General features: G+C 40.7%; 1 protein-coding gene across 2 annotated transcripts in view; it reads right to left on the minus strand.

The window, feature by feature from the left end:
• The window catches only part of C5 (complement C5), a 94,598-nt gene that overhangs the window by 63,445 nt on the left and 10,104 nt on the right, over nt 1-21,049 (minus strand). For both annotated transcript variants that reach the window (XM_008273377.5, XM_017350045.4), the window contains exons 4-12: nt 18,259-18,329; nt 16,215-16,306; nt 13,997-14,079; nt 11,339-11,429; nt 9,294-9,408; nt 6,939-7,065; nt 4,073-4,188; nt 2,682-2,867; nt 1,271-1,474 (exon numbers count right to left, since the gene is read on the minus strand). In XM_008273377.5, coding sequence (XP_008271599.2) covers nt 1,271-1,474; nt 2,682-2,867; nt 4,073-4,188; nt 6,939-7,065; nt 9,294-9,408; nt 11,339-11,429; nt 13,997-14,079; nt 16,215-16,306; nt 18,259-18,329 — 1,085 coding nt within the window. The remainder of the gene's footprint in view (nt 1-1,270; nt 1,475-2,681; nt 2,868-4,072; nt 4,189-6,938; nt 7,066-9,293; nt 9,409-11,338; nt 11,430-13,996; nt 14,080-16,214; nt 16,307-18,258; nt 18,330-21,049) is intronic.

The raw sequence follows: 21,049 nt of genomic DNA on the forward strand, positions 1-21,049 counted from the left end.
TCACATAACTAGGAAAGTAGAAAGCTAAAACTTGAACCCCAAACTGTTTAGTCATCACGCTTATTACTAAAACTGCCTTTTGGCTCACTAGGCTAATCCTCCACTTGCGGTGCCGGCACACCGGGTTCTAGTCCCGGTTGGGGCGCCGGATTCTGTCCTGGTTGCTCCTCTTCCAGTCCAGCTCTCTGCTGTGGTCCGGGAAGGCAGTGGAGGATGGCCCAGGTGCTTGGGCCCTACACCCGCATGGGAGACCAGGAGGAGGCGCCTGGCTCCTGGCAACGTGCGGGCTGCAATGCACCGGCCATAGCAACCACTTGGGGGTGAACCAATGGAAAAAGGAAGACAGGAAGACCTTTCTCTCTGTTGTCTCTCTCTCTCTCTCTCACTGTCTAACTCTGCCTGTCCAAAAAAAAAAAAAAAAAAAAAAAAAAAGGCAGTGGAGTGTGTCTTATTTGGGAATTAAGTTCTAAAGCCATGGACTAGTTTCTAAATCGTATGCTTTAAGCTTAAGAAAAAAAAATCACATGGAGCCCAAATATCCTCAAAATCCCTTAGATTGTCAGCAAAACTGCACACACGGTTTTGGTGCATACTCCACAGTTTTCCTGAATTCTTCACTGCTCAGTATTGTTCTATGGTACTCCTTTACTTCCCTTTCTTCTTTAAAAATGTTCAAAAGGCCTTTACCACACGTTTGGCCTGGACCTCAGAATAATTCATTCTTCCTCTTTGGCCACTGTCAGGAAGCCCTTAATGTGTTTTACACGTTCCTTCCTGGGTTTCACCACGAGCCTTGATCGATCCACCTTCTGCTTAACATCAGTGATGCTGCAGGGATACTGCTAGCTGTCGCGCTGCAGCAGGCATCCCGCATCTCCGCTCTTACGAGCAGGAGCTGGGTCCCCCTTTCACAGCAGCGAGCTATCTCCAGGCATGCGGTCTTCAGCAATGAAACAACGCAGAGGTGAGGCAATTTAATCAAGCTCTCTCGTGAAAGGAGTGATCAGTTTAAATAAAATCTTTCTCTTTTGAATCGAGTGGCCATGGTCCCTCTCTGTCTTACGGTTTTCTCATTTGTGAAATGGTCAAAACAAAGCATGGTCTTTCAAAGATCTTTGAAAATCTGATGTGCAGATTAGATTAGATGATGTTCCTGTGAAAGTGCTCTGTAAGCACAAAAGTAAGAAGTCACTGAAATGCTTCTCTATAAGCAAAGGAAAATATTCCAGGTGGGGTGAATAAGATGCAAATCTATTGTTATTGTACTTACCAAATAATTATAGTGAGTTATTTTGTCGATATATGGGCTTTTGGGGGTAACAATAAGATTCAGATGTTCTCCCACAAGCAAAGCTTTATAGTTTTCAGTCCAGTCAATATAAAGGTAGCTCTGGCTGAGAGAGGAGTATGCTACTGCATGGTATTTTCTGCTGGCCTGATTGTCTTCTGGAAGATCTGGGGCATTGGTTTTGACCTGAAAAAATTTTTTTCAATAAGACATGAGGATGCTTTCTGTTTAGCATATCTTTTAAATTTTTTGGTTTGCTCTATAAATTTCACAACACCAAGTACTAAAGAAAACAACAACAAAAAACTCCACCACCCCAGTGTTTGTACAGCTGTGGTAGCAAGTAATTTTACAGACTACAAAAAACAGCGATGGGATTACGGCTGTGGTAGAAAAGTCTGGTTTAATGAAGACAGACTGATACTCCAAGAACAAACATTGGCACTGTTCCTACAAGGTCACGGTGAGTTGAATGTTTTACTATGGGATGGTGTGGCAGGAATTGGGAGTGGAAGAAAGGAAGTAGCACCGACTCTTGAGGATGGGGGACAGGAGTTGTGAATGAATATCACAGAGACTGCTGGCCCCGATTCATTATGAAGTAGTGGTGCAGATGAGTGTGTATAAATTCAGGAGGGCTAAAAATGATATGGTGGAACCATCCGCCAGCAGACAGCAATCAGGTTAATAGATCACACTCTGGAGTGAGATATGCATTAGTTTACATCCTAGCACTACTCATTCCCTCTGGATAAATTGTTTAATCAAAGGAGAGGCTAAAAGTTTTCATTTCTTCAGTCATAACATGGCAAATATTCTCTATTTCGTATTGTGTCCAGCCCCTTAACGAGTGCTCAGTAGACGATAGGGAATATACACATGCTGCATTCACTGGTCTGTGTTAGTAAATGACTCATATTGTATTTGAGATTGGGAACTCAAGCAGTATCTTCTGGGAGAGAAGGCTGTTAAATGAGCTCTGAAGTAGAGTGGTTTGTGTGTTAGGAAGAAGGGAAGCTTCCACAAATGAACTTTTGCGGCCCTGAAAAGAAATAAAACCAGGGTGGGGGAAGGGAAAGAGGCTTTCCCTACTACTGATGTCCACTGCCATACCTTTCTGAAGCTTCTGGGTTCTAACACTTAAATAAGTTTTATTGGTATAGGAGAAAATAATTAAGTCCCACATTAAAACATTTATAAATGCATCTTCCTCGAGGACTATTCAATGGATTAGCAGATTGTCTCTGGTACTCATATGTTTTGGATGCAGAATTGTAGAACTATTTTCTGGACTGGTGTATAAAATCCACCACATCTGTTCTGCATTCTAGCCAAAACATACAGTCAAAAGGACACGTTGTCCTAGAAAATAGAGCAAGAGAATTTAGCTCACGTAAAAATCCAGCGCCGTCACTCCAGATGGGAGATTGACCACAAATGAAGCTACTCCATCACTGAGACGTGTTACACTCCCCTTTGTCTCCAAGTCAGATGTCTGTTGGTTTACGTCGACCGTCTGTGCATTCAGCATTACTGGGACCCCTCCCACAAACTGGTCAAGCGAATCCTTAACCTGCACCTGTGTGTCCAAACAGTCCAAATCCATTTCAGCAGCTCGTTACTTCTTTTAAAACATAACAATTCTGAAATAATTCTCCTTCCTCCTCCCATAATATAAACTACTTATGTTTAATTCGGAAAAGAAAAGTGTGTTCTCAACTAATAGAAGGTTGAATTCTGTTCAGTTAAATAATTCTTGAATGGATTCGCCTATACTTAAAAAAGTTTGTGGAAAATGGAATTAATAGATGTTTATTTTGGTGAAAATTTTTTGAAATATCTTGTATGGTTTTTTCATAATATGTATTTCCATCAACTTTTTGAAGACTCCTGGTTTGCACAAAATTCAAAATTTAATGCCCAAAGGAAATTTATGTTTTTATTCCATGAACTATTTGAACTACTCTTGCAAATATTCTGTTAAGCCAGTTAAAGAGTAGATGTGATAAGGTCTATCTAACTTCCGTATTTTCTTAGGTGGGTTTAGAACTGGATAAAAAAGAAAATGAGGCAATCACTTCTGAGAATGATTCTTTTGGATACGAGAAACAAAGAGTAGATATATGGATCTCTTACCATCATTCATATATATAGAAAGAGCTATATATACATACAATTTTCACATATATACATTTTATTATTTTATTTTTGTATGTGACAAAGTTATAAAATATATTTTAGATCTATATTCTGTATAATATTGTTATATTTTATATTCTATTTTCTTATATACATTGCTGTATGCATATTATATGATAAAATATCATTATGTATTGTATATGCATGTAAGAAGTTACAAGCATGTTCAAAGTTTGCTTTGGGCTTGGTACATCGTTTTGTCTTAAGATCCAGTTACCCAGAGTAAGTAATACATTTTATAATTGTAAGACTTGAACTTGCCATCAAATAATTTTAAATCATAGGATCTTTAAAATGATAGCTATGTCGGATTTTATTTCCACATCATTGAATGCAGTGTTTATAGAATGCCTGAGGCAGGCTGTCGTGCGAACTCCTGGCAGCTGTCCTAACAGCTGAAGTCACTCTGCGGCTACAGCTGGTCTGCGGCCGCTCACCCCCATCTGCGCCCGCGGAAGCAGGTCTTCAGAAGGAGCTCCCTCTCTGCTTTGCCTCTCTAGCCCCCTCCTCCCACTAGCCATCCCTGTGCTTCCAACAAACAGAAAACGATAATCATGTTCAGCAGGATGTCTCCTCCCCATCTACCTTGATGGAGTATGGAATTCCAGGCTTCAAGAAAAGAGGAGTAGCAACCAGATTCAGTTTGTAGGGGGAGAGGACATATTTTATGCCAGGTACTTCTGCCTCTTCAGAAAATCCACCTAAGGAAATGACAAGCATCAGGTTGACAATTTTTAGGAACATAATGATCTGCATGGATACCTATTTTGTCTCTGTATGTTTCCACAGACATATTCACTCACTCCCTGCCTGTACTCACTTATTTACGATAGTAAGTAGGACATGGTTCTTAGTTCACCGGGGCAGTGCAGAGAAGAACTTAGGCCTCAGGAGTTTCTAAAGCCTTATGCACAAGGTTCACGTGTAGTGATGCCCTTGAGGAAGTAGAGCTGTAGAACTGAACCAAAGAGGAATGACAGGAAGACACTACTTTTCATAATGACCTGAGTTTGGGTTGGAAATGTTCAAGATGGGCCGGCCCCGTGGCTCACTTGGCTAATCCTCTGCCTGCAATGCCGGCAACCCGGTTGGGGCGCTGGATTCTGTCCCGGTTGCTCCTCTTCCAGTCCAGCTCTCTGCTTGGCCCGGGAAGGCAGTGGAGGATGGCCCAAGTGCTTGGGCCCTGCACCCACATGGGAGACCAGGAGGAAGCACCTAGCTCCTGGCTTTGGATCGACACAGCATGCCAGCCACAGCGCACCAGCTGTGGTGGCCATTTGGGGGGTGAACCAATGGCAAAGGAAGACCTTTCTCTCTGTCTCTCTGTCTCTCTGTCTCTCTCACTGTCTAACTCTGCCTGTCAAAAAAAATAATAAAGAAAGAAAAAATTTAAAAAAATAAAGAAAGAAAATGTTAAAGAGATTGAGGGAAGGTGGGCCAGAGACAGGGCCTTACAGGAACTTCAGGGTTCAAGTGCAAGGACATGGCAAGCAATGCAGAATGAGGAAGAGAGAGCTTGATAAAGAGGGAACCCTCTGGGTCCACATAGCAGTGTTACTGTCCAGCTAAAACTATTCAGAATAAACTCAAATTAAATTATTAAGAATAACAAACAAAGCTCTAGAACCTTCTAATTCCTTCCCAATATCCCATCCATGATATCCCCAATACGTCCATTAAATGGATAACCTGCTGTTCTCCAAGCTTCACTGCCCACTCTTCCGGACCTGCTCTCTCTGTGCAAATTTTTCCACTTCTCCTTGTCTGCCATCCTTCCCTAATACCTGACTTAGTCTCCTTCAAGTCTAATTATCTTCATGACACCAATCTTAGCTCTCAACAATCATCTAGGAGCTTGCCTTCCCCTGAAGGTCGTCAATAGCATTAAGTATTTTCCCAAGACCGAGTTTTTTTTTTTTTTTTTTTGACAGGCAGAGTAGATAGTGTGAGAGAGAGACAGAGAGAAAGGTCTTCCTTTTGCCGTTGGTTCACCCTCCAATGGCCACCGCGCTGCGGCTGGCACACTGCGCTGATCCGATGGCAGGAGCCAGGTACTTATCCTGGTCTCCCATGGGGTGCAGGGCCCAAGCACTTGGGCCATCCTCCACTGCACTCCCTGGCCACAGCAGAGAGCTGGCCTGGAAGAGGGGCAACCGGGACAGAATCCGGCGCCCCGACCACGACTAGAACCCGGTGTGCCGGCGCCGCAAGGCGGAGGATTAGCCTAGTGAGCCGCTGCGCTGGCCTAGAATTCTTTCATGTAACAGAGTTCTTTGTTCACCTGTCTTACACCTGAGTGCTGGGATGCTATTGCATTCATATTTACAAGCCTGCCTGTTTGGCAACACTCTGGATACCTCATAAATGTTGTTTAAATTGAATTTATTTGAAATCCATCAAGGGAAAAAATAAACTAAGAAACATTAAGAGAGTGTTGAAAAAATAGCTAAGGTAAGGAATATAAAGTCATCATCACTCTCCAACATTTACTGAGCATTATTGATTATATTCAAGGTGCTCAATAACTAGATAATTACCTGGATTCTTCATTCTGCTACCATAGTGGGACAAATTTAAAGAGATGAAAGGGGTCTTAGGGATCATCTGATCTAACTTTTATTTTACATATTAAAAACTGGGCTCAATGTGTCTAAATTATTTGTTCAACATTAGTTGGGGGTTCAATATCAACCTGAAAATACAAAGAACATTAATAATCAAGGCATACCAAAAACAAGACAATTTGACTCAGTATGAAGGGGTAACTAACAACTTTTAAAACAACTGGGATGTGTTGAGGATGCTGGACATGATATTAAGGAAGTCGTAGGTGAACCCTTGTGAAGAAGAAGGATAAGAAGAAACAGTGGTGAGGAGAGAGAGAAGGGGGTAGGAAGAGGAGGAGGAATAGGAGGAAGGAGAAGAAGAGGGAAGTATAAAGCAGACTAAGAGGAGGAGGAAGAAGAGGAGAGGGGAGGAGGAGGAGGAGTAACACTTCTATGGCACACATTATGTGACAAGTACTGTTAAAGGGTTTTGCATATCTTGGCTCTTTGATCCTCACTGCAACCCTATGAGGTGTCTGCTATTACTATACTCATTTTAGAGACTTACTACTACCTTCAGTTTCAAATAGAATTCCTGAATAGTATAGCTGGAAAGGGCTGAAGGAAGCATTTAGTTCCAGTACAACATTGCACAGATATGGAGATTAGAACTATAGCAATACTGTTATTTTTCATTTGCATAGTATGTTGCATACATAATCCCATTTTGGGTTTGATTCTCACCAGGTGAGAAGACTGGTGTGCTTGATGTTCAGGCCAGAGAGCCTGCAGAACCACTTCAGACATCAGTTGGGACTAGGAACCCAAAGTCAGAGTGGCAGAGCGCTCTCTCTCTCTCTCTCTCTCTCTCTCTCTCACACACACACACACACACACAGACTTACCTGTAGATTCTATGACTGTAACTGCAATATAAAGGTACTTGTTGTTTAAATCTTCTAGACTGTAATAGGACAGCTCTTTAGTTGCCACTTCAGAATCAAATGTGACTTGAGCAACTCCATTTATCAACTTTTTAAAAGGGGAAAATGCAAGGGTTACTTCAGAAAATTTATAATGAAAAATTAACAAAATCTGCTTCTAAGAGCCTGTGAATTTAAGGCAAATGTCAGAGGATGGATTGAGCACCACCAGTGAAGGGAAGGACTGAGTCCAAAATCAAGCCCAGGCATTCTTTTCCAATTTATTTGTATAGAATTATAGATGTGGAAATAGCACATGGACCTACAGATCTTTCTGGTACTTAGTTGACAATGACGTCTTTCTCTAAATTATGAGCCAGCATCCATCTTTCCAGGCCTCTCTCCTTTCTTCTGTCCTTAACTAAAGGTTTGTTGGGTTTTATGGTGTTTGATTTGTACTTCACTATTTACAAATTTAAAAGCTAATTTAAAAGTATATGGTGAGGCCGGCGCCGTGGCTCACTAGGCTAATCCTCCGCCTTGCGGCGCCGGCACACCGGGTTCTAGTCGTGGTCGGGGCGCCGGATTCTGTCCCGGTTGCCCCTCTTCCAGGCCAGCTCTCTGCTATGGCCAGGGAGTGCAGTGGAGGATGGCCCAAGTGCTTGGGCCCTGCACCCCATGGGAGACCAGGAGAAGTACCTGGCTCCTGCCATCAGATCAGCGCGGTGCGCCGGCCACGGCAGCCATTGGAGGGTGAACCAACAGCAAAGGAAGACCTTTTTCTCTGTCTCTCTCTCTCATTGTCCACTCTGCCTGTCAAAAAATAAACAAATAAAAAAAAATTTTTTTTTAATATGGTGGGTAAAGGGATACAGGGTAAGTCATGCTATTTAACAGTTAAACAGATTTTATCTTATGTATTCTTCTAAAACTGATTTGAGGCCAAGCATTTTATTTTATTTAGCTCTAAATCTCAATGTTTTGGACAGAAATCAGCATTTTAAAAAGGCCTTTAATTTGTCTTCAGTAAATAAGACTGTCTTTTGCAAAAGCAGAAGCTAAATAATTTATGATGCAAACCACATGAATATGCATCAGTGAGGGACAGGCTCTTGGCGAAGTGGTAAGGACACTGCTGGAATGCCTGTATCCCATATCAGAGTGCGTTCGAGTCCCAGATCTGCTCCTGATTCCAACTTCCTGGTTGCACCCAGGGAAGCATCAGTTGATGGCTCAAGTGGTTGGGTCCCTGCCACCCCATGTGGGAGACATGGATTAAGTTCCCAGCTCTTAGCTTCAGCCTGGCTTTCAGCCCTAGCTTGTTTGTGGGCATTTGGAGAACGAGCAAGCAAGTAGATGGAAGATGTCAGTCTGTCTTGCCTGTCTATCTCTCTCTTCAAGTTTAAAATGATTTCAGGAAAGAATACAACAGTGAACACATATAATCTGTAACATAATGTAAAGAACACCAAAAAAAAAAAAAAAAAAAAAGGAAAAGGAGACAGGGCTCTAACCTCAGTTCGAGCAGCCACCAGCCCTTAACCATGGACACACAATTTCACAAATATTTACAGATCACCTTCTCTGCATGGAACAACATTGTCTATGGGCAGATCATGGGAACAAGTCAGACCCACAAGGAATTTAATGTCAAAAGTGAACGATAAGTAAATGAAACATTCCAATATAGAAGAGTTTCTCAACCTCAGCGTCAGTGACATTCAGAAAAGGATATTTCTTTGCTGCAGAGGGGTTGTTCTGTGCATTGTAGGAATTTAGCAGCATCCCTGGCCTCTTCCCACTGAATGCCGGCAGCACCTAATTTCCCATTTGTGATAGTCATAAACGCCCTTCATGGTTGAGAGCCACTGTAATAAAGAGTGAAAAATGCTCCCAACAGAGAGGCTTGGGGAGTAGCTGGAAGGCCCGGCTACCCTGGTTTAGAGGAGTTGAGGTGGCTTCCCAGTGATAGGGCATCAATGCTGAAACTTGAATCAGAAGATCGTATGGCCAGACAACAAAGAAGCAGTAGGGGACAGAAGGAAAGAACATTCCCAAGTAGAAGAAACAGTTCTGCAGAGATGCCAGGCAAAGAAATCTGTGGTAAGAAATTGGAGCAATAGTAACAAAAGGGAAGGAGGGAGGAGATGGCAGCAGAGCAAATGGCAAGGGAGGCAGGTGCCAAGGAAAGGGGACGTTACCGCAGTCAGTGGAAGATTTCACCTTCAATTCCTGCACCCACATAAAGAAAAGGACTGGGCTAGAGGATTTTACTAGAGGTAACTTCCAATTTCTCACGTCATTTTAGATACTAGTGAATGTATCTTAACATCTTACCGTTGTGCTTTTCATTGCTTTATGCATCATTTCTTTTTGATCATCTTTTAAGTCTTCTCTTATTCCAAAAAAGATAAAAACTTCAGCATCAGAGACTACTTTATTATAAAAATATCTGTCAAACAGTACCATAAAATTGTTTAGCTAACATGGCTACAATAATGAGATTCAAATAGAATGTAACAGTTGAAATTACAAACCCTCTCTCCCCCCACAGGCTTTAAGGTGCCTTCTATCCACTATTACATTTCATCTCCATAGGGTCACAATAAGAAAGCTGGAGTTTGAATGGATTTTTACTACACTGTGCTACCTGGGAAGGCTGATCTTGGGAGGTGAAAAGGCCCAGCTCCAGGGCTCTTTCCCACAGCCCACATTGTTTCTCAGAGATTATGACAACAGTGAGGAGCTACACCTTATTGTCTACTTATGCCTTTAAAAGGAGTATGTCCAATAACAGCAATATCAAGCAATTTTTAAAAATTCAAACTTCATATTTCCATTTTAGTTTAGCATTAAAGTAAGAATAATATAATTATTGTGCATAGCCAATAATACTATAAAGTATGAGTAACTTTCTGGGGCTGGCACTGTGGTGCAGTGAGTTAAAGCCCTGGCCTGAAGCGCTGGCATCCCATATGGGCGCTGCTCCACTTCTGATCAAGCTCTCTGCCATGCCTGGGAAAGCAGTAGAAGAAGGCCCAAGTCCTTGGGCCCCTGCACCCACATGGAAGACCAGGAAGAAGCTCCTGGCTCCTGGCTTCAGATTGGTGCAGTTCTTGTCATTGCGGCCATCTGGGGAGTGAACAAGTGGATGGAAGCCCTCTATCTCTGTCTCTACCTCTCTCTGTAATTCTGTCTTTCAAACAAATAAAATAAAAATATTTTAAAAAAGAGTAATTTTCCTTATTCATGGTTTGAACAATAAATTGTTTCCATTACAAAAAGTCAGTTTCTATAATTTTCTCTCAAGTGAACATTTTATTCTGGTTTAAATCAAATGACAATATTTTCCAGAGCAAATGCTAACAGACAAGTGATACAGGGCAGGGTTTAGCATACAGGTGTGAACTCCAGAACCAGAGAGGCTGTGCAGTATTCTCGCTGTGTGATCTTGAGCAAATTATCTAATATTTCAGTTTTTCATTTGTACTATGAACAGAGTCACATAGTGTCTACTTCACAAAGCTGTTATAAAGATTAAATGTGCTAATACATGCAGAGTTCTAAGAAAAATGCTTGGTACATATAGTTGTATAATTGGTTATCAACCACATTATATTTCATTTTCAAATGACCTAGCCTTTTGGAACCGGTTGCATGCAAAACTAATTTTGATGCTTCACCTCTCCAGTGGCCACAACCTTTGAAGTTCCTTGAGTATACTAGAGGCAATGGAAAGAGACTGATTCCCCTGGGCAGGCCTTGTAACTCTGGACAAAAGATAGTGGTAGAAGTGAAGACATGCCAAATACCAAGCCGAGGCCTCCAGAGGATGCCCACACTTCCATTCTTTGTCTTTGAGCATTGCTCCTGCTGAGCAGTGACATACACACACAGCCTAGTAACTTTAACTCCAGCTGACTGCCAGCCACTCCCATACATGTAACATCCCCAGCTGACTGCAGATAACATGGGTGAGCCCTGTGGACATCAGCCTGGCCCAGATCAGTAGAACCGCCCTGCAGACTTGTAAATTGTGCGTGTGTGTGTGTGTGTGTGTGTGTGTTTTAAGACTGAGTAAGCTATTAAAAAAAAAAAAAAGACAAGTGAAGGCTTAAATATCTCAGTACCAGTGTTCTAACTCACAATGATTTCCCAACATACACACTGAGTTTAGGACCTTTTTTTCTGTTTGTGCATTACTAACAAAGCTAAAATAAGAATAAGCAAATAAACTACTGGCAAGATGTTTCTTCAATCAGTCAGCCATTAAACCATGGAAGACTTTGCTAATAAATTATAAATCTCACTTCAGGTAATTAATCCCAAACACAGTTGGCATTCAATGTAACTGGTTAAGTTGAAAAAATGGACTTTCTTACCTTGCTTTTATAGTAATTTCAAAATTCTTAAAGTTCTTATAACCAATGAAATTACTTTCTGGTTCTATCGAGACAGAAAAATGTGGCAAGACTGCAAATAAAAATAAAGAGACAGTAATATCATTTAAATTAGAGTAGCTTTAAAACAGAGCAAACAACCATACTTGAACGAGCTGTAAATCAAGAAAACAATGCCCAGCTCCCGCTCCTCCTCCTCTTCATCATCGAGGACAACAACTACAGCATCTCAGGTTAGCCTTCCTACTCCACCAGCGGTCAGGGCATCCTGTATGTGCCAGAAGCAGTTCACTTGTATTTTGATAATAACATTTATCACAGGCAGTTAGTTCCTCCACTAGAGTGTGCACCAAAGACCATTCTCTATCTTTGCACATTTCCCCATCTCATAATTCTAAAAAATGTTTATAAATTGAAAATAGAAAAGGAAAATTCTGTCTTATTAGATAAAATCCATCCAGTCTCTAAGTGTCAGCACAAAACTCTGATGTTAGTGAGAAAGAAACAGCTTATGATTATCTATAAGAAAGAACAGCAATGAAAAACTGTAAAATTAGTACAAAAAGGGAGTTGTGGATGTTTTTCTCTTTGGTAAATTGATTGCCCAAGAAAAAACAATTTAACCTGTAAAAGTGGCACTGTCTTCTCTCTATAAGAACTCAGAGGGCTTCTAAATTCTAATTTTATTACTCTGCACTGTAGTTAATAGAAAATTGAGTGATTAGGTGAACCTGATGTGGACAGACTAAGTGAGGCAGCTGACTTCAGATTTGCTCACATGATTTATGGATACTGGAGTAAATGAACAATGCAATTTATTGCTCTGGGTTGTGTTCCAATGCTATTAAAGATGAAAGCAAATGGGGTTGGCGCTGTGGCACAGCGAGTAAAGCCGTGGCCTGCAGGGCCGGCATCCCATATGGGCGCTGGTTCAAGTCCCGGCTACTCCACTTCTGATCCAGCTCTCTGCTATGGCCTGGGAAAGCAGTGGAAGATGGCCCAAGTCCTTGGGCCCCTGCACTCACATGGGAGACTCAGAAGAAGCTCCTGGCTCCTGGCTTCAGATCGGCACAGCTCCAGCCTTTGTAGCCATCTGGGGAGTGAACCAGCAGATAGAAGACCTCTCTCTCTCTCTCTCTCTTTGCCTCTCCTTCTCTCTCTGTGTAACTCTGACTTTCAAATAACATAAATAAATCTTAAAAAAAAAAAGATTAAAGCAAGCGTGTTCTTGCCAAGAATTGCAGGGAAACAGCTCTTCCATGCTTGCCATGGAGCAGGCATGTGTCCATCAACACGGATATATCAGTCAAAAAGACAGACACAAACTGTCCTTAAAGAGTCCATAGTAAAGCAAGGAGGAAAGATATAAATAATACGCAAATGCCTACACTGCAGTGTAGACACTGGTGTAAAGTACAGGGGATCATAACTAGGAAAAAGAAGTCAGGGGACGTTTCTCTGGGTAAAGGGTCTTAAGCTGAGACTTGCAATGTGTGTAGGAGTTGTGGCAGACAGAACATCACAGGTACAGACACCAGAGCTCGAGAGAAACAAGGTGAGCGATGCTATAAAATGAGGCTGAAGAGGAGGTAATTCAGGAAGAGCTCAAAGTAAGAATTTTGATTTTCCATAAAAGGAATAAGGAGCTATTGGGGACTTTTCAGTGTGAAACAACACAACATTTCCATTTGAAGATTGTTTGGGCTAATATCAAGTGAGATAGTTTGAAGCAAGAGAGTGGTTAGGAGGCTTTGCAGTAGTTTAGAGGGAGCTTGGTGATGAATCAGTGAGGGTGGCTACAGACAATGAGAGGTGAGTAAATTCTCAACTTGTACGGAAAGCAGCAAAAACACCTTGAGGAAGGCAGATTGGTTAGGATTGTATGACACAGGGAGCCTGCAGTCTTTAAGGCTGATTTTCATCATAACAAATGTATTTTATAGTTTTCCCTGTTAATTGTTTAAATTTGTGTACTTGTTGTTTTCCATATTATTATGTGCCTCCTGAGGGAATAAAAAATGACATTAAGTAGAAGACAGTTAAATTTGATAGCAGAGCACACAGATACTCTGGCAAACTACTATAAGAAATTGAAAGATTAGCTATATGGTAATTATTAATCCATTAATATGATTGATTTAAAAATAAGATTATCTTGAATTTTCAAATTAACTTATTAGGAATTTATGATCCAGAAAGAAAACAGTGTTGGACTAAGGTTAAGGAAATTGAATTATGTTTGTGCTGTCACTAATTGGTTGTAAGACTTCAGTAAATAATTTATTACTTTTACTATGTCTTACTTATCTCTTCTGACTGCCTTTCTTCTAAAATCATTATTTAGAAAAGACCTCAACTATTCAAGCTCCTTAAGGGACTGGATCTCTTTCAGCTCTGTAATGAGGAACACAAATCCAGAGAGGTTAGTCCGCATGGTCACAGTTGGTTAACAAGGATGGGTGTGCTGGTATCTAGGTATTCAAACAACCACCACTCTACAACTTCCCAAGCAGTGCTAGTAACCATAGTCACAGGCTGACTCATCTGGGAATGGACTTGCATTAAGTACATTAATGAAAATAAACTATTGCAAGAACACTAACTTTTTATAGGTAAACTTTTTTAATTGTCCAAAATTACCATATTCTTTAACTTCAAAATATGTGGTTCCAGTTGTAGAAAAGTCCTCTTTATATTTAGCTTTAATTGTCCACACACCATATCTGTGAAAGCAAAATATTTACTATTACAGATGTCATCAAGCATGTCTAATTCACCCAGAAGAAATACAATACATTATTGTTTTAAAGATGGAATAATACATACGGATAGCTTAAGTAATATATTTTATATGTGACAGATGTTCAAGCAGTAAACAAAAATAATTAACATTTCCAAGAAAAAATATTGCTCAGTAATTCATTTTTCCTATATTGTATTATTTTTGCAAGTATTTGATCCTAATATGGTCATTAGTTTAGATTTTAAAAGCTTATGACAGTTGAGAGTTTACTTAATGATGCAGCAAAATTATGCTCACACAATATAAAACCCACAGAATAGCAGAAAGTCCATAAGTATGTTTCTACGAAAATGAAATACATATCAAGTTTGTGTCTGGATGATAAAATCAACACTTTATGGGGCCAGTGCTGTGGCATAGCGGGTAGAGCTGCTGCCTGCAGTGCTGGCATCCCATATGGGTGCTGGTTCAAGTCCCGGCTGCTCCACTCCCAATTCAGCTCTCTATTCTGGTCTGGAAAAGCAGTAGAAGATGGCCTAAGTCCTTGGGCCCCTGCACTCACATGGGAGACCCGGAAGAAGCTCCTGGCTCCTGGCTTTGGGTCAGCTCAGCTCTGGCCATTGCAGCCAAATGGGGAGTGAACCAACGGATAGAAGATATCTCTCTCTCTCTCTCTCTCTCTCTGCCTCTCCTGTGTAACTCTGACCTTCAAATAAATAAATAAATCTTTAAAAAAATTACCACTTCACATAAATGAAATTATGGCTGGAGACAAAGTATAATTTGTTTAAAGAGGAAAATTGTTTAATCAACAACCTTCATTCAAGTATATTTACTGAGCACTAGACTAAGCACTAGAGATGAAATAAAATGAACAAGATAAAAAACTGATAGCTTCCTAGTGTTAATTCTCCCACGAGAATTCAAATTCTCACTTTTCCATTTGCTACCAGGCTTGATTTGGGCAAGTTACTCAACCTACTTTGTGAAATGGGAAAACTAATGTCTACAGATTGATTATAGAATCAGTAAATGCTAATATTATGGTTATCATCATCATCGTTAATTGAACACATATTTATCAAGCGCTCATTGTGTTGAAGTGTTGGAGATGCAACAATGAGCAACACCAATAAGGGCCCTGCCATTCAGGAGTTTACAATCTGGTGGGGAATAAAAAGGCAAGCAAATAAATAATAAATAAATATGAATCTGAGATAAATGTCATGAAAGAGATACACGTGGTGTTTAGATGGAGAGGAAAAGAGAGTGAGGGACCACATTAAGTTGCCCCTTTGAAAAGGCAACATTTGCCCTGTGTCCTAAAGATGAGAAGAAGCCAGCCTTGTGAGAGCAGGGTACATCACAGTCTAAGCAGAGGGGACAACGTGGGGAAAGGTACTGAGGTACGTGAGTGCTGAATGGCAGAATCTCGTGGCTGAACGCAGTACGTCATTGTGCAGCAAGTGGTATAAGATACAGTTGGAGAAACGGTGATAGTGATGCAACAATGGATTCCATGCTGTTCTATAGAGCGTGTAGTACTTTCAAGGAACGTACTTTTAAAATTATCCAGATTGTTTAAAACCCCCAATTTCAATTAAAATTTTCAGAAAAGTTTAGTACAGTGTATTAATTACAAACTCCTTTATGGAGGGTAGAGAAAAAAATGAACACAAAGATTTTGCTTTAAGGTTGTATGGTAGCCATTTACAAATGCCCTTGTCTTTTTCATCCTGCTCTATGGAATGTTCTTTCAAAGCAGGAACTATGGAATCTTCATTTCTATTTTGTATCTCACACTCCTATCATGGTTTGTATATACCAGGTATGTATTCTCTGTATATTTATTTCATCAAATCCTATTTAAATATGTTCTTAAATCCTCTCTCATGAAGCCAAATGGGAGAAATGGAAAGAGTGTGGAAAGTGTGGGGTGTTTTTTTAGCCAGGATCTGAGCCTAACCTCAGTAGATTTAAAGATTCTGCCTATCCACATTCATGAGATTTCTGCTGTCACTAGGTGGCTCCATTTGACTGGTTCTTCTGCTTCACATCAAAAAGTTGCAGATATGCCTTTAGGGAAAACTTGATTAGTAAATACTTTGTACCTACTTAGGATTAGATGGAATCTTGAAGTCAGGAAAAGAGATAATGCCAGTATAATCATTTTCTTCCACCATGTCAACTTCTGATCCTTCAGGATCCTTTGAATAAAAGCAAACATCCTTGTCTTAGTGCGGGTTTGGTTGCTGTAACAGAATATCTGAGGCTGGCTCGTTTCACTTATAAAGGGTAGAGATGCATTTTGGCTCACAGTTCTGGAGGCTGGGAAGTCCAAGAGAACGGCACTGATTTTTTTTTTTTTTTTTTGATAGGCAGAGTGGACAGAGAGAGAGACAGAGAGAGAAAGGTCTTCCTTTGCCGTTGGTTCACCCTCCAATGGCCGCCGCTGCAGCCGGCGCACCGCGCTGATCCGATGGCAGGAGCCAGGAGCCAGGTGCTTTTCCTGGTCTCCCATGGGGTGCAGGGCCCAAGCACCTGGGCCATCCTCCACTGCACTCCCTGGCCATAGCAGAGGGCTGGCCTGGAAGAGGGGCAACCGGGACAGAATCCGGCGCCCCGACCGGGACTAGAACCCGGTGTGCCGGCGCCGCAAGGTGGAGGATTAGCCTATTGAGCCACGGCGCCGGCTGGCACTGATGTTTGACAAGTGCGTCATCCTGCTTCGTTTCCTGATGCATTAGTGGAAAAGTGGAGGGCATGCAAGCATGTGTGAAAGAGTTTGCTCTTATAACAAAGCCGCTCCTGTGAGAACTAACCGACTCCTGCAAGGACAGCCTCAATTGGCCCTCCTGATCTAAACACCTCCCACTGAGCCCAACTTCCTAGCACTGCCCCACTGAGAATTAAGTTTTATCACAGGAATCTCGAGGAAACACACTAAATCATGACAATCACAAAAGCACAGGAACCACATTTAAAAATTTTTAACTGGTTATATAATCTTTGATCTACAAAAATATTTACCAACAAATATCCCTATCTTATATGAAGGATGAGGACACATGAAGTATTATGGAAGGCAAACACTGTTCATTTAAACCATTTCTCTCCCTCTTTTTGGAATCTTATCCATCTCTCCTCACTATATAGAAGAGGTTCAAATTTCTACTGTACAACTAAAAAAAGTTTAATTAAATCTAAAAGGAAACAACCTGATGGTTTTAATAAACCAAATACCTAGTTGATTTTACAAATTTGTTTCTAATTTTTACATATGTTCATTTGAAGGTTTATAAAATATTCCACAAACTATATTTTTAAACCAGACATTCAATAAAGGTACAATATAGACATTTTGAGGTTAATAATGGCTAAATAAACCTCAAAGTTCTGATAAATTTCCCCACAATCTTTGTTTTATGTTAGCAAATTACTGAAATTAGGTTTCTACTTTTCTTGGACTATCTGTGGTGGTTCAGTTTAGTTTTGACTCCAAAGTTTGGCATTATTTACCATTACTGAAATTCATGGTCAGAACTGGCTTTCTTGAATTAAACATTGTAAAATTATTTTTGAATAATAACCACACTTGCAGGTAAGCATCTTTCCGGCTGTTCTTGTCATCCACTGTGCACAGTCCTCCTAAGATAGTCATTCTCAAGGGCTCCTTCTAAGACACTGCCTACCAACTGACTCCCTCCCTACAGCTCTGGGATTAGCTTCCTCAATACTCTGTCCCTGGCGCAGCTCTTACATGGAATAACTGGTATTCATTCTTCTGTATGTGGTGCCAGGGCTCTGTATGACTCAAGCTTAACCGTGGAGACATGGGATAAAGAGCTTATGTTTACACCCTTAGTCATCTCTGACAGAGAAAAGGCGTTTGAGCTGCCATTGCCTCTGTTTAGTTCTCTTCCAGACCTTCTGTCAGTCAGCTTATCTACTCTTCTCATTTTGTACTTCTTCCCACCCCCATATCTGAATTCATGCTGTTTTCTACATGAAATGGTCTTCACTATTTTAAAAGAATCTATATGAATTCTTTTCATTAAGACCCAGCTCAAAGTTTCCTTTACTTATTCCACTTCAGTAAAGGATTATTTTGTTAATTTAGAATTTATTTATTTATTATTAAAATAAATAAGATACTTACTATGAACACTAAGACAGTTTCTCTCTTGGCTGGCTTCAAGTCATCATTCAATGAATAAACTCTAACTTTTACTGTAAAAATAATTGATATCATCAAAAGCTGCTAAATACACAGGTATTTTGATTTTTTTTAAAAAACAATCATCCTTAAAAGAGAGGAGTCCCATTAGAAAAATTCAATACTCATCACCACACACAATTTAAAAGAAAGAAAAAGTTAGTTTGCATAAATATGTATTACTAAAGCGTATTTTATTTTGAAAAGAATCCTCTGAACTTTAAAGAACTGATTCTCCTAATGAATTCATTCAGATACATTTACAAACAAAGTCTTTGGAACACATCCATAGTTCAGAATTGGTTAAACTGTAATTAGGTCATTGTTGATCAAGAATTTCATAGTAGCAAAAATAGTGACATGGTTTTATTGAGCCATGTTAATATGTTGTCCTATGTTGGAGTTGAAGATTTTAATGAAAAACTGGTTTGATTCAGACAGTGTACACTCTTCTACTTATGAAAACCAACAAGGCTGATTTGAATTGTATTCTGTTGTTATTTATTAAACCAGATCCTCATTGTTTAAAAAAAATATTGGCAGGGCTCAATAATTGTTCATTCTCCATCTCTTTCTGTTTTTAAACAACAGAAAAATCTGTGTAGCTTTTAACTGACAGCTGTTTGAGCCACACTGATCTAGTTCTGTCCAATATATATTTCCATCTCTAAGTTTTGCTGATATTCAAGTTATTTCATGGCCAAAAATTTACTGAAATAAAATAGAACTGCCACCATTAACCAAACACCTTTTAAAGGGTTGGTGTTGTGCAAATCCCTACATGAGAAGTCACATTGAAACTGGTTCTACTGAGACTACAAGAAAAAAGAACAGAGCTGGATAAATCCTGCACACTTTGCTCTCTCCTTTCCCTTCTCACACCCAAATCCTTCTTCCTACCTTGCAGACACACCTGGTCTAGGCTTGTGCATTGCTGGGGAGCTGCCAGAGGAGGACATCACAAAACTATGGCACACAGCCCTGGAGTTTAAAACTTTGGTTTCACCCCCTGCCTTTGCCACTTCCTAGTGTGACCCTGAATGGGATATGTAATCTCCCTATATATTAGTTATCTCTGTGGTAAAACAGGGACACTAGTATCTGCTGATAGCGTTGCTTTGAGAACTAAAGACAAAACTTTTGTATAGCTCAGCACATAAGTAAACAATTAATGTCCATTGCTTAAGTTTTATTATTTTATTTCTATGACAATTATTTGTCTAGATTCTAACCCAGTTTGTGTCATCACAACAATGGTGTATTGAAGGCATGGTCAATAAAGTTGCTTGTACCAATGATGTGGTTAAATCATTTTCTAGAATGTTGAATGCTTTCTATGTGCCAGACTATACCAGGCATGGAGTTAAAGTAGTAGTGAACAATCAGGAATGAATGTCTCCTAAGGCAGTGTAGGAGACAGGCAATCTAAATTAATTCTATGGAAAACTCCAGAGGGTTTGAATGGAAGGGGGAGATTTGAATTATCTGGGGTGGGGGTGGGATGGTCAGGAAAGACTGCTCTTTTGAACAGTTCTGTGACCAGATGTTAGGGTATATCAGAAGTTGGTGAGGTAGGCCGGCGCCGCGGCTCACTAGGCTAATCCTCCGCCTAGCGGCGCCGGCACACCGGGTTCTAGTCCCGGTCGGGGCGCTGGATTCTGTCCCGGTTGCCCCTCTTCCAGGCCAGCTCTCTGCTGTGGCCAGGGAGTGCAGTGGAGGATGGCCCAGGTGCTTGGGCCCTGCACCCCATGGGAGACCAGGAAAAGCACCTGGCTCCTGGCTCCTGCCATCGGATCAGCGCGGTGCGCCGGCCGCAGCGCGCCGGCCGTGGCGGCCATTGGAGGGTGAACCAATGGCAAAGGAAGACCTTTCTCTCTGTCTCTCTCTCTCACTGTCCACTCTGCCTGTCCAAAAAAAAAAAAAAAAAAAAAAAAAAGAAGAAGTTGGTGAGGTAAAGAAGGGGCAAGGACAGGCCAGGCAGAGGTCACAGAATGCTGTCCAGCTGTCAATACAGGTAGGAGAGCAACTGAAAAGAGGTCATTTGGGCTTGTGTGTGCAGAAGCAGTGTGGTAGTAGATGAAGCTGATGAAGAAGGTGGGGCATGGGTTACAAGAAATGGAGGGATTTGGGCCAATGTTCTAAAGTCCTTTATCCTATAAAGCCTTGAAGAATGAAGCCTGTATCCTAAAGATGCTGATACTAAAAAATCATCCTAGGATCTTCAAATTAAATGTGTCAATCAGTACATCAGATTCAATAAAAAGATTTAATTAATTAAAATTTCTTTTTTTTTTTTTAAGTATTTGTTTACATGACAAGTAGAGAAAGAGATCTTTCATCCACTGATTCACTTCCCAATGACTGCAACAGCCAGGGCTGAACTCCATCCAGGTCTCCGTCATGGGTGGCAGGAACCCAAGTACTTAGATCATCATCTGCTGCTTTCCCAGGCTCATTAGCAGGGAGCTGGATCAGAAGTGGAGCAGCCCGGACTCAGCCAGTGCTTATATGGGATACCAGTGTCACAAGTGGTAGCTTAACTCGCTGTACCAAAACACTGGCTCCAACTAAATATTACTTTTAAGTACTTCTTTTTCGTTTCTGTAAATAAGGCTTTGTGCTATTCTATAGATTAGATGACAATGGAAACCATTATTTTTAGTAGTTACCATGCTATTTGCTAGGCACTGTTGTAAGTGCTTTACACATACGAATTCTGAACAATTCTACAAAG

The sequence above is a fragment of the Oryctolagus cuniculus genome, chromosome 1 (assembly GCF_051225735.1).
Source record: "Oryctolagus cuniculus isolate XC-2025 breed Fujian yellow rabbit chromosome 1, ASM5122573v1, whole genome shotgun sequence".
NCBI lineage: Eukaryota > Metazoa > Chordata > Mammalia > Lagomorpha > Leporidae > Oryctolagus > Oryctolagus cuniculus.